This window comes from Hypoxylon trugodes, assembly GCF_022578975.1.
Source record: "Hypoxylon trugodes strain CBS 135444 unplaced genomic scaffold F4822scaffold_3, whole genome shotgun sequence".
Taxonomy (NCBI): Eukaryota; Fungi; Ascomycota; class Sordariomycetes; order Xylariales; family Hypoxylaceae; genus Hypoxylon; species Hypoxylon trugodes.
This window is the reverse complement of record NW_026250018.1, coordinates 3,348,404-3,361,482: the sequence shown is the minus strand read 5'-3', so window position 1 is coordinate 3,361,482 and position 13,079 is coordinate 3,348,404. Positions and strand designations below refer to the sequence as shown.

Here is a 13,079-nt window from a genome sequence, read left to right as displayed (position 1 = left end):
CATAGTTGCAAAAGCTGATTCCAAGGTGGTCTCACCCGAATGATTATTGCGTCTAACAACTTGAAGGAATAATCATACGAATTAACATAGCACGGAAGATATACTTGAAAGGCGACACGACAGGCAGGTGCTATGCAGTTAGGGTGCCGCTCCTGGTCATGTAGACAATACATCAGACAACGGACAACGACCCTACGATGCTGTTATCAAGAGATGTGACCAGTGTGGAATTGTCTTCTTCAATGGCAATGCTTGAAGCACTGCTCACAATGAAAACGAAGTTTAAATATCAAAAATTGCCCCTGCCACGATCCACGAGGGATAATGGAAAGGGTTCGACTCCACGCTGTGCAATGCAGGTCTCGCCCTTTGCCTAAGGGGATGCTTGAGCTCCCCGAGGCCAAAGAAGGTAAGTATACCTCTCTTTCAAAAGAAGAACTGAAAGAGAGGGAGGGAAGCCAGGTATTTATAGGGTTTCCCAGCGGGTCTCCAGAGCGGTGAGGGCTCCCGGTCGACCAAGGCGGCAGAATTCCCGCTAGGGCCACATGAGAGAGCAGCCAATTACAGAGACAAATCTTCTCCACACCTTAATTCTAAAATTGGGGCTGTTTGCTCAGATTACAACTTGGTATGTGCGTAACAAAGGTCTCAACACAGTACCATTGACACGATCCCTTACTGGCTACAAACTACGTATTTACATTATTTTTTTGATGGATCACTTCCATTAATACCGTACAATTCAAATATCTGATGAAAGACTCTATATGAAACTGCCGGAGGGCTGGTCCAAACCTCGAAATACTCCCTATATCATTTTATACAACGGTACTTAGGTACAAAATCAACTGAGGAAGGTCCAACTCAGTACTCAGGTACATACAGTTTTGCCGGGTCCAGTGTGGCTAAACAGTTAACGCTAAACCCAATTGAACAGAGATCTACCACCGTCAACGCGACCACTAAATTCAGCCACCCCGGTTGTCGCGCTTCGACGCGTTCTTCCCGGTCCCACCATGTAACTAATGTAACTAATCCCAGACATCCACGGAATTCCACTTCTACCACTCTTTCGCTAGTGACGAATTGGTGAACATTGACCAAGCAGGCTTCATTTTGTTCCCACCGAATATATACAATTCCTCTTTACGACTAGAATATCCACGTGATATTCTATCCCGCGAATCCTAAGACAACACAACCCAATTGACAGACTACCTAGATATCAATTCTATCCATTGCGTACTGTAATGCTTCCAAAGAGCTTGTGCTCAATTGATTGTTCCGATGCCTTTATTTCCAGTGTCCCCCAACATTCAGGAACTAGAGTCAACTTCAAGGAAGAGAACACACGAGGAATTTACTGAGGATTCTATCAAAGTTGCTACCGACGACCCCTCTGATACAGAGAATCTGGAAGGGCAGAAAACTGTTGCTATGTCTGCTTCTGCTATCAATTCACAGCCACGTTAGTTTTTCTCTACCTATTATACGAGAATTCGCTGACGATTATATACTAAAAATACCCGTGCCAGAGATCACCATGGATTCGACACCTGCAAGTAGTCCTTCGGAATTGACTGAGCCAGGATCCAGTCCACCAATTGAAGTCACACCCTCCCCGAATAAGACACCAGAACCCAGTACTACCACCTCCAAACCCTCACAGCCTCAATCTTCATCCACTCCCGCGGCTCAGAATCGACAACCAGCAAAGCGAAAGACAACGGCCGAGAAGGAACAAGAACGCGCCGAGAAGCGACAGAAGAAGGACGCAGAAGCTGCTGAGAAGGCTCAGAAAAAAGCTCAGGAGGAGGCTGAAAAAACCGAAAAGGCTAAGAAGAAAGCTGCCGAGGAGGCGGTCAAAGCTGCTAAATTAGCAGAGAAGGAGGCCAAGAAGCGTAAGAAGGAAGAAGATGAACTTGCTACGAAGCGAAAACAGGAAAGGCAACAGAGCATGTTAGCCAGTTTCGTCAAAAGAGCCCCTAGTACACCATTGAAGAAACCTATCCTATTAGTTGCCGACGACTCATCCCCGAAGCCCATTACAGCCGCTATCACACCTCAGAAGGATTCCAAGCCAGAGAAATCAGCCTACGACCGAGCTTTTCAACCATTCTTTGTCAAATCTGGTGTCACATTAGCACCCCAACCATTCGAGATGGACGAACAAACAAGAGACGCCAAATCCGATATACTTGATCAATACATTCGAGGAGAACGTGGCGAGTTCAATCCTAGACCATTTAACCCACTCGAAGCATTCAATCTAGCTTTCCCACAAAAACGTGGGATTATGCCAGCAAGCGTAAAGAAGATTATGGAAAGCATACACGGTGATCCTCTAGAGAACCCGTTTGGTACCACAGAACGAACCGAATCGCAAACAGAGAAGCTCGCCACGAATGCTCAAGATCGACTCAATTCTATCACAATGAAATACTTGTCATTTTATCAAGACGTTCGACCACCATATTATGGAACGATAACTACGCCCATAACAACTCAGAAGCTTCGCTCCCTCTCCCGAAAGCCTATGGGAAGGATAGTTCAGCAATTGAATTATGACTATGACTCTGAAGCGGAATGGGTGGAGGACGACGGCGAAGATTTAGATGATGAAGAGGATGATGAAGAAGATCATGAGGGTGAAGAAGAAATGGATGATTTCCTCGATGACTCGGAAGATTTACCTGCTATGACCCGACCAACCTTCCTTGGTGAAAAGGAGCCATGTGGTACGGGTATATGTTTTGAAGATCAGACGCGACTTGGGCCTAGTGCAACGGTATACAAATATCGCCTTGAGTTTATGCTTGGTAAGATATTTCAAAAAGGCTACCGAAGACCTGAACTAATGGGATCATAGATACACTAGAACATCACTCAGGGATCGACCCCTTTTCTACAGCCTACTGGCCAGCCCCTCCTAAAAAGGTCGCAGCAACAAAGAACACAGCCGGTACTGCGCCTACAGCCTCAACATCCATGCCACCGCCACCCGGTGTACCATCCGACGCATTCTCAATGCTCGCTGCAGGAAATAGTGCCTCCCCAGCCGTAGATATTAAGGAATTAGTCCCGAAAGACGTATTCGATGACTTCAAGCGAGCCATTATCAGCGAGGAATTCCGAGATCACACCAAGGGAACCATTGTGGATTTGTTGGCGAAGAAATTCTCAACATGTACAAAAGCACAAGTCAAAACTACGTTGGACAAGGTAGCTCATCGTATCAATGTGCCGGGAGAGAAAAAGTCAGTTAAACATTGGGCTCTGTTGCCTGCGTTCGCTCTGTAAAAAAGAAAAAAGCAAAGGGCTAATGCTGGGCTCTGATTCGTTCGCGGGAATTCTGCATGTTTCGGGAGACGGAGTTATGATACCACAAAAGTGATTGATATTCTTGGTGTGTGGGTAATAATTGGTGCAGATTGCCCGGCAGAGATGAGGTGGTGGCATCATATGAGCTTTTGCTTTTGACGGGAGCTCCAACTTGTACATATGCACGTATTTTAGGGTCATAAGGTCGAGGCTGGGGGCGGAGTGTGAACTGAGCTTAGGCGTTTAACTAAAGTGCTTCTGGCAGCCCGGGAGGGCAAAAATTCTAATGACTGGTATGAATTTACTCTTTACGGGTTTTTTTGCGATATTTTTGACGAGTTACCAGATTTTCTCTCCAAACGACACGGGGTATATAACTAATTGAATCCGACGAATATTTATTGAAGCATGTCCTTCAGTTCATTCAAATTGAAATACCTAAATACCTACCCTACCTAGGAAATAAGTATCATCCATCCCAATCAATCACGAATTATACCGAAGACATGTTGCATGAATCAAAATGCGCCACAGCCACGTCATTTCCGTAGTGCAATGACAATTTACCTTGGGTTGTCCTCATCGATGACCTACTCGCTCCATATAATCACTACCCAGATATCAGCCTTTGACGCAATGTCTCCCGTAAAACGGCGTTTTTCTAAAATATCTTCAGATCCGCCTATATGCGAGAGGTGCTCCAAAGTCAACTTTCCGCACCTATTTGCCAGAGTCGACGAGATCTTTACTCGAACCTACTCATCTTATGGATACCCAATATAATTGATGACGATTGGAGATACGTAGAGCAGACATCATGGGAGCGAAAGGCCGACCCCATCGCAGTACTTCGTGTACAAAGCGAAGGATTGTTCGAAGCGGGGGTATATTCATGTGTTGTTTGCGATTTCTTCAGGAATGTTGTTTAGACCTTAGGGCATAATCTCATTGACCTCCGCTGCTTAACGACTGAAAGGTTTAATCCGGGGAAATTCTCCATCAAGTCACTTGAACTCAGGTACATCACGCTTTGCTCATCCCTCCGTTGCTGTACCTCAGTCGTCCAGAAACCGCCAACGACGTCGCTATTCAGCGCCTCGAGGAAACTCGATGTAGGTTCCGGTCCATCACATGATCTCAATTTTGACAAGGGTTTCATATCTCTAATAAACCACCGAAAACCATATTCAACATATTATTAAACCTCCAAAACGCACATTCCCGTACGCGGGTACGGAGCGGCCGTCTTCCGTGCTGTAAGTGAAGATGAGATAACCAACGACCGAGCCGACGAAGGCATTTGGGGTAGGGTCGTACCAAGATGGGTTGATTTTTCAATCCCCAAGGCCTGGTTGAATTTTTGCAAATCCAAACATACAAATTTTTGCTGTCAGGCCAATCGAACTGATCATCTACGAGGCTTTCAACTCGTTGACTGTTGCCGTGAACCAGTCGCCGTTGTATCAGCCACCCTGGAGGCCGATTACGTTGCACTAAGCTACGTCTGGGGTGCTAGCCCAGGTTCGTTGGATCGATTAGATCCTGGGAACTGGCCAAATGTGGTTTTGAACGCAATAGAGGTTACGAGGCAGCTAGGTTTTCGATACCTATTGGTAGATCGTTACTGCATCGACCAAAGTGAAACAGAAGAAAGAGCAAATCAGATCTCAAACATGCACTTGATATTTCAGCGGGCCGAGTTGACTGTAGTTGCTGCTGTGGATAATTTTGACGGCCTCTTGGGGGTACGAGGTGGTCGTCCTTCAAGTCAGCGTGAACGAGAAGTACAGAAGAGAGTGCAGCTAGGAGATATGACTTTGGTGACTGTTATGGATGTCGAACAGCTGATCCAGGAATCGGAATGGTTCCATCGCGGATGGACTTTCCAAGAAGGCTTGCTATCAAGAAGAGTCTTAGTCTTTACCGATAGCCAACTCTACTGGAATTGTTGCGTTATGACGCAAATGGAAAGCATTTATGTTCCTATGAAGGTTTCTCATAATTCTGATGGATCGCAGTGGAGCGAGTGGATGCCGTACGGTATTTTTACTCGCTCTAGCAAAAGGGATCTTCAAACATCAACCGAAAGCCACACCGAAGTACAGGAGAACCCGACAAGTAGCCCAGACTCTGACCAAGACTCAGATCAAGACTCTAGTGAAGACGAAGACGCGTTGATGTACAGTGTAGTCTGCCGGGACATTACGCAATATACTTCACGTAAGCTCTCAGATACCAAAGACTCTCTAAATGCGTTTAAGGGAGTCATGCAGATGTATGTAGCTGGTATAAACAGCAATACTAGATTCATTCTAGGCCTGCCAATTGTTATAGGCCCAGGCCTGAATGTGAACTCCGCCTTTGCTTATGTTTTATACGACTGGGACAGCGAATATGGTTGCCGTCGCAGCCACCTTCCATCCTGGTCGTGGGCCGGATGGGGAGCGAGGACACTCATAGGTATATGTAGTGAGAAATACAGTTACTATATCACGTACCGTTCGGGTTACGTCAGTTACTGTCCGGAGCTTAGGCTCGTCGAAGATTTAGACGACCCTCGGGGAATTCCCGTAGAAACTATACTGGAAGAGACACGGTGCTTTGATAGATACGCAACTCTAAGAGTTGTGAAGCCCTACAAAATCGGCAAGATGCATGCCAGCCTCAGGGTTATGATGAATATATCACTATCAAAGGATATTCCAGAGGTGCTACCTGCCAGGGAAGATTTCGCTTTCGTGCTGATTTCCTGTGACCAGGAAACATTAACCGAACCCCGGTTTCTAATTCTAGAGCCAATAGATGAAAATCAACGCGTATGGGAAAGGGTAGGCGCTGCTTCCGTGGTTCCGGATTGTGCTGTTATCATTAGCAAGAGGGATCTCAAAACCATTTATCCCGACAGCGAATCCATTCCTGATGATAGGAATGAGTTGTGGAGACACTGGGAATCACTATCGACGTTCGTCGACCTAATCAAGTTGGCAAATTTGGTTCCTGCAGAAGTAGATTATTTCATCAAATAAAAATCACGGTGTGGTAACTAGGTATCTGGTTATTTGATATGCTAAGACAATTTCTTCTTAAAAACTTCCACAAAGCCAATTGCAAATGGTGGTTGGGGCTCATACTGGGAGGGAATTGTCTAGGATATAAGATAAATCCACGGAACTTCGCCCCTTTTCTCTGTTTATGGCACACGATCTTTACAATGTGGCGTTTGATTTAATGACTTTCTCATGGTCCCCAATACCCCCTGCGCAATGTGAATTATTTAGGTATCTTTGAGATATAAGTTTCTCCTAAATCCATAATACATCCTCTCACCACGTCTTTTAGCAGCTATACACTTTTTATATGAGACCGCTTGCAAGGGAAACTCTAGTTCCCGAGCCACCATTATGATATCCAGGCTTTTACTATTCTGAATATGCCATATAGGTAAAATCGTGACCGATGCACTCCGTACGCCCCTATGGCAACAGTTGCCTGGATCCATACACCAACACACTAGTTCACCTCGTGAATACCCATCCAACTCCTATAGCCACCATCAACAAAATGTTCACATAATGGTGCCTGTACCCCTTTCCTTTCGGTCAAAACAGTTTTTAGATCAGAATACATGCTTCAGAACCTATGCTATGATCATTTGCCCTCCGTAAAAATGTTACATGTTACATGTACACACAGACATACACACATACACGCGTATCCAGCGACAAGAACACTAGCTAGTTACACTTCCAGAACCAGACCAGAACCCCGGGAGCCGTATGGCATCGCGTGAGCCCACATGCGAAGATGGAGCGTGCCCCCTCCTCCTTCCCTGCCTGGGAAAAATGAGGAAGACTCAAGTTCCCCCCTAATAGCACGCATAAACCCACGAACCTGCGCCTCATACACATCAGAACGACTTCCTATATGGTATATAACCATAAACTCAGTTCTTTTCCCAATGGACCATCCTCACCGGAATGTGAATAACATTAGAAATTCTGCGTCAAAAATATTCATGTTTCATGTATTTACTAGATGAGTGAGTTAACCTCGTCTATCGCAGAACCTAGGGTTTTTGCTTTCCCCTATCGCCGGCCATCATCACAGATGGGAACTACATATACTATGATCGTTGCTCATCCTGCGACTGTCTCGTTTGTTTATTGGTATTGGCGTTATTGTTGTTGATATTGTTATTATTATGCGTTCGTTTCTCGCCGTGATGATTCTGCGCCGCTTTCTCACGGCGCATCTCATCGATAGCCGATCGCTGCTGCATGCTGGCGTCGTGGCTCTTAAACTCGATGCGGGTCTCGGGTGGGCAGTTAAGCACGCGCCGCATCGTCTCCCTATATAACGTAAGCCAAGAGGGACTTAAAAGGAAACAAAATAAAAGTATTACGACATACCGAATCTTGAGGACCCTCTGTCCAGTAGTACGAGTCCAGATGCTAAGCACGTCTTCACCGTTGCGCATACTAAGCACAACGCCGCACACTTCATCGGTCTCATCCCCAAACTGATCGCCCACACACGCCATTAGAAGATCTTCATAGTATCGATCCGCGACACCTTTTTTTAGTCGTAATACCCACTTGCCACCTTCCTTGTTCTCATCATCCTCCCATATTGGACGAATACCCTTTTTGAAAAGGTGGTAATCTGATACCGTGGGAAGGGCGGACGGTCGTTTCAGATGTGAATATGCCAACCAGAACTCCTCCGCAGTCTTTACTGCCATCATCGCATGTAAAGTCTTGTCGTATTCAATGTATCCGTTCGCCTTAGTAATAGGCGGTCGGTACCAAAATACCCAAGTGTCGCGGAGGGGGTGCGTAGCGGGGATAGACCGCTGCTGAGCGCTCGCCTCGGCAATAGAACCCATCGATGGTTTTCCGACGGCAGCAGACCGCGCGGCTTCCTTTGCCGTCTTTTCGGCAGTAGGAGTTTTGGCTCCAATCGCACCCATGGCTTGTTCGAAGGGATTTCCTTGGGCCTTAGGAGTCTTAGCCGAACCGAAGGATGCGAACGCGCCGGATCCGAGTCCGAACTGGTTGGCCCCTCCTGCGCTGGTCGGAGACGTCAAACTACCGCCGGGTGTCGTTGCGCTGAAGGGGTTCGAGCGGCCGTGGGACGAGGAGCCGCCATTTCTACGAGCTAAACTTGAGAAGTCTCGCGGGGTGGTAGAATTATCGGGTTGGGTAGGCGTGGTGGATAGAGAAAGACTGCTAAGACTATACGAATAGACACAAATTTTATTAGTGTCTGAGACGAAATTATTACTCTTTCTTTATAAGTTGACTCACTTGTTACGGCGTGTCCATATCGATTCCTGTCTATCCATATTGATTTCCTAGTATGCACGCACAACGGCCGCTCGAATTTGGGACGAGTATGTTGAAACTCTTCTCCAGTGTCACCAATGCTCCCACTTCAATTCGGACTCTATCGAAACACCTACTACTACTAATAATATATTCTGAACGAGGTCGGGAAATATTATATGTGCGAATCGATGTGGCGGACGTGGGCGTTAGATCAGTGGTGGTTTTTCTTGGGATGCAGACGTAATGATGATAAACCGGGGCCGTTTAGGATGGGAAAAAAAGACCAAGCCGAATTTTTTCGTATTTTACTCGGTACAGATGAGTAGTAACTTTGTGTCGAGGAGAGATGTTTGTTTCAGAGGAGGATCAAGTTATTCGGTAATGGTATTGTTTATTTCGGGAGTGAATGAGTTTATGTTTATGATTTATTCGTGAATGTAGACAAGTTTTGGAAATCTGGAGTTTTTAATCGAGACGAGACGGAAGAATTGGGAAAGTCACACCACACGCACACTTGCACTTCGAAATGTTTTCATCAATGCGCCTGGCGCCTACCCGAACTGCAAGAAAGCTAACCTAAGGTTTAATGTACCTAATGTACCTCATTATGTGTGGCGTTTCTCATTGGCAGGGGTTAACATACCTGGTTTTATGTACCTAAAGAGCGCTAACTGGTGCAATTTTTAGCACTAAACCCACTGCTAAGGTTGCAACTGTACGCTGCGGATCGCCGAAAGCTTAGCGTACAATAGCCCTGTTGTGTCATTGGTTTCAGTGAGGTATAGTGGTCGTTTTTTTCAGGCACCTTAGGCGGGTACCTAGGTACTAAGTACATTAGGTACTTGACCTTACTCAGTCTGGTAGGCGGTCAATGCTGGCCGAAAATAATTATTGTATGTACTTCTCGATCTACACGATTTTTTTTTTCGTTTCCTCTTTTTTTCTTCATCAAAACATTTGAAAGACCACCAACTCAAATCATCGCCAGCTTGCAAATTTTATTCCACGCTGCTGACGACTCCGATGTGTGTGTCGAGAAGAACTTCAATGAATCCCTTGTTTAAAACCATCATCACGAGGGCCCTTAATTGTTGGCTACCATGATGCGATGATGACCTGAAGCAAGATTGGACATCCTAGGATTTTTATACCAGATTCGACGAATTTGTTAGAACATGATGCACTCACCGCATCACTATCACAGAGTAGATGATATTATTTTTGTAGGTACGTTTATTGATTTCTTTCACATCTGTATCGTTATGATGACTCATTTGAGCCTGGTAACCCTATAGTGTTCAGCCAATACAATACGTGGTCTATTATCATAGTGGTCTGCGTAATGGTTGAACTTGCGGAAAAATCGGCATGACTGAACTCTTGTTAAAATATCACGAGGCTGGGGAAATAGGGTACAAATATTCACTAACGTGGGTTCGTATCATCTAGCAACTAGACCCTACACCTATTGTGATATATGATAGAAGTAACGGAGATCATGCCATATCAACCAATAGAAATCATTGCAAATCTTCCGAGACCTAAATGTCGCATTTGATGAGCTAACCTAGGTTGAACCCTGAGTAATGATTCGATAGGGAATCCATTTTTGGAAATTTTTATAAGAAATTCTCGGATAGCTTGTCTGCTTCGAGGTGAAGTACGTACTTAGCTATATGACTTAGCTATATGTACGTCTCTGACTTTTTCTTTGATTGTAGATATCCAGTATTGCTATAGGTAATGGCATATTAGGGTAATTCAACAAGTCAAATGCAATATCAATACAGTATGATTCACAGCCAACCTCTATACGCACCAATTGAATGAACTCTATAATCGCCTAGAAAAACAATTTCTCCTTGAGGAAAATAGGAGCTAGTACCCTCTGCCTTGATAGTGAAGTTCCTGTCCTAACCTCCTTCCTACTATAATGCATATGATGCTCTTCGTCCTTCGTTAGGGCACCTCGAGAACCCAACTCCGAAACCACGGACCTCTGCTAACAAGCGCCTTGGTTCCATCAACTCAATGGATCTCCTTAAAGCCATCCTCTGCTAGAGCATGTGGATGTTATCTTGCTTGATTACCCCATGCACATTGTACATTGTGGTCGTCTGATTAATCAAGTATGCTACTTGATTTACTGGTCCTTGCCGAAGGAGTCGGCCTTGGCGCGTAAGTTGGCAGCAGTCGAACCGGACTCGGAGAAGTATCGTCCAACGGTGGGCTGGATGAAAGAGCGGAAGACAAGTTGAGCGCCGCTATATTTTGTTAGCTTGTTGAAATAGTCAAAGGGGAAGCGATAGGTTACGCACTTGAAAACGGGTAGCGAGAGCCAGAGCAAGAAGACAAACTTGAAGGTGTAGTAGAAAGGGAACCAGTAGACAACGCTAAGGGCACTTTCAAGGACGCTGCGATATCTATTAGCACCGGGGGATCCGAGCGAATATTATGGGTTTGCTTTTGCTTACGAGAAGAAGGCGAAAACGACCCAATACTGGTATAAATTAGCTCCAGAACATAGTTGGTCAAAATAGATTGCGCAACATACCGTTAGCCATTGAGTGTCATCGGACTTTGTAGCACTGAACAAGGCAGCTAGGGAATAGTATCCGGGAATGACGAAACCAGCGAAGTTGGTTAGAAGTTGACCGCCGAGGTTGAAGACGATGAAAAAGAAATAAAGTGTGGCTACACCGATGACAGCATAGACCTTAGGAACCGAAGTCTGCTTCTCGATGTTGTTCAGGACGGGATATTTCGAAAGCTAGACATTCCTTTGTCAGTTGTCAAGAACATGCGACAAGTCCGAGATCAAGGTTGAGGTCCGGTCGCCAGGCTAAATACGTTGTAACTAGGATATATATAGAATGACGATGCGTACCTCACTATCGAGCTGAGCAACGTAGTGCTGAACACGGTCTTGTGCAGACATGTTTTCTTCTGTATCTGTTGACTATTGAGATGGGGCTAGAAGGCGGAATACGACTATAGATTGATGGGTTATTTCGTCAAAGTTGGCAGTTGACAAAGACGATAATTGTTGCGCAGAGGCGGGGGAATGAAGCTGCTGATGTCAAAGCGAAGTAACTGTGGTAGCATTTAGGGTTAGCGAAAAGCCACCTTGCTGAATATGTACACGTAGGAATGGCGGAATGGGGACAAGGGGGTAATAATCATTCAAGGGATTGAAGTGCCATAGGGTGGATCGGAGTCCGCCGGACTTACACCTATTTGTTCTCTCGCACTGATATGTTGGGAAGGGCAGAAAAAAAGGGGGTGGATTAATGGGTGTTTAATATTTAATATATTAATGAAGCTATCAACTACGTTCTGTTTTCAGGAAGAAGAGAGAAGAAAAGAAGATAAGAAATAGTAATGATGATATGGTATTGTAAGAAATAGGATTGTGGGAAGGGGGACAGCCTTAATGGGACAAAAAGTTACGTAGTAGTGGGGATGATGGGATAGGGAACGATGACGGAAGGGGAGCCACGACTTGTGAGGTGGAAACCTCTTACCCGCAGGGCATTAACAGCTGATTCATTGGTTAAGTCCGGTAGGTTAGGAACCTTTCTAACCCACATGGGGTTAAACACATGGGTTGTACTACTTTATGATGGTGTTTATGTAAATTCTCCTTAAGATGGACTTGTATACTATTAGAATTCATTCGAACATATCTCATACCATTCGAAGATTGCTAATTTTATATTATTAGATGCATGCCTCTATATAACTCTATCGGCATTTTGTCTTTTTGTTTATAGAATATCTATTGCTGACTCGTGTTTAAGCGCAAAATATTGTAGGCAAGTCTTAAGTTACATGTATAGACGCGCATACATTATGTATGTATATGTATCGACTCAACGGGATCTCGGCCGCAGAAGAATAAATCTTGTTCAAATCGTATTACAAAGAGTTCAATGTTGAATGTGCTTAAAAGTTACAGTATAATCCCGAAAGCATCTTATACGGGATGTGTACTTGCATTGGCTTATAAATTAGACTTCATCTAATGTACCAGATTTGTATTGTTTTTCTAGGTTTGTAGCACGTGATGGTTTGTTATTCTAATCTAAATCGGGCGGCGCGACTCCAGCCACCATATCTTAATCCTTAGCCTGAAGGTAATAAGTACCTCTATCTGTATATAAGGCCTACAGGTACAAGACTAGTGGAGTTTCTAGGCACAACTATAGCATTATTTAGGTACCAGCCACATTCATTCGATGTTGCTTTTACGTAGGTGCGCAGGTGGACTCGACTTTTATTTTTTCCCGCCGAAGGGAAAGTACAAAGTGGAGAAGTGCCAACCATCCACAATTAAGCAATCCACCGTTGCCCCGACGAGAGATTTCTTGTTTGTCTCCGCCATTTTTCCTATTCTCATCCAGCATAACGAATTTCGGCGCTTTGCTCTGA

The 13,079-nt window shown here is 44.9% G+C and overlaps 4 protein-coding genes across 4 annotated transcripts; 2 read left to right on the top strand and 2 right to left on the bottom strand.

The window, feature by feature from the left end:
- Positions 1–1,287: 1,287 nt before the first annotated feature.
- Positions 1,288–3,300, top strand: F4822DRAFT_427312 (uncharacterized protein; the record flags this gene model as incomplete). The annotated part of the gene is made up of 3 exons (XM_051460716.1): positions 1,288–1,468; positions 1,536–2,819; positions 2,870–3,300. The coding sequence occupies 3 exons, from the start codon at positions 1,288–1,290 to the stop codon at positions 3,298–3,300; spliced, it is 1,896 nt and encodes a 631-aa protein (XP_051317236.1).
- Positions 3,301–4,660: 1,360 nt separating this feature from the next.
- F4822DRAFT_186502 (uncharacterized protein) lies at positions 4,661–6,471 on the top strand. Its single transcript, XM_051453486.1, has one exon. It carries the CDS (start codon positions 4,995–4,997, stop codon positions 6,345–6,347), a length of 1,353 nt encoding a protein of 450 aa, XP_051317235.1. The 5' UTR covers positions 4,661–4,994; the 3' UTR covers positions 6,348–6,471.
- Positions 6,472–7,402: 931 nt separating this feature from the next.
- F4822DRAFT_186467 (translation initiation factor eIF4e) lies at positions 7,403–8,778 on the bottom strand. The gene is made up of 3 exons (XM_051453485.1): positions 8,628–8,778; positions 7,731–8,555; positions 7,403–7,670 (listed from the first exon to the last, which is right to left on the bottom strand). Exons 1-3 carry the CDS (start codon positions 8,663–8,665, stop codon positions 7,445–7,447), a joined length of 1,089 nt encoding a protein of 362 aa, XP_051317234.1. The 5' UTR covers positions 8,666–8,778; the 3' UTR covers positions 7,403–7,444.
- A 2,013-nt stretch (positions 8,779–10,791) lies between these two features.
- Positions 10,792–11,586, bottom strand: F4822DRAFT_427309 (TB2/DP1, HVA22 family-domain-containing protein; the record flags this gene model as incomplete). The annotated part of the gene is made up of 5 exons (XM_051460715.1): positions 10,792–10,912; positions 10,967–11,062; positions 11,123–11,148; positions 11,203–11,418; positions 11,536–11,586. 5 exons carry the CDS (start codon positions 11,584–11,586, stop codon positions 10,792–10,794), a joined length of 510 nt encoding a protein of 169 aa, XP_051317233.1.
- Positions 11,587–13,079: the final 1,493 nt, after the last annotated feature.

Excerpts from the sequence above, each read along its gene's own strand:
- F4822DRAFT_186502 (XM_051453486.1), top strand. The coding sequence starts at position 4,995 with ATGCACTTGATATTTCAGCGGGCCGAGTTGACTGTAGTTGCTGCTGTG.
- F4822DRAFT_186467 (XM_051453485.1), bottom strand. The coding sequence starts at position 8,665 with ATGGATAGACAGGAATCGATATGGACACGCCGTAACAA. Across the intron at positions 8,556-8,627 it reads ATATGGACACGCCGTAACAA|TCTTAGCAGTCTTTCTCTAT; the intron begins GTGAGTCAACTT and ends CTATTCGTATAG. Across the intron at positions 7,671-7,730 it reads CAGAGGGTCCTCAAGATTCG|GGAGACGATGCGGCGCGTGC; the intron begins GTATGTCGTAAT and ends TACGTTATATAG.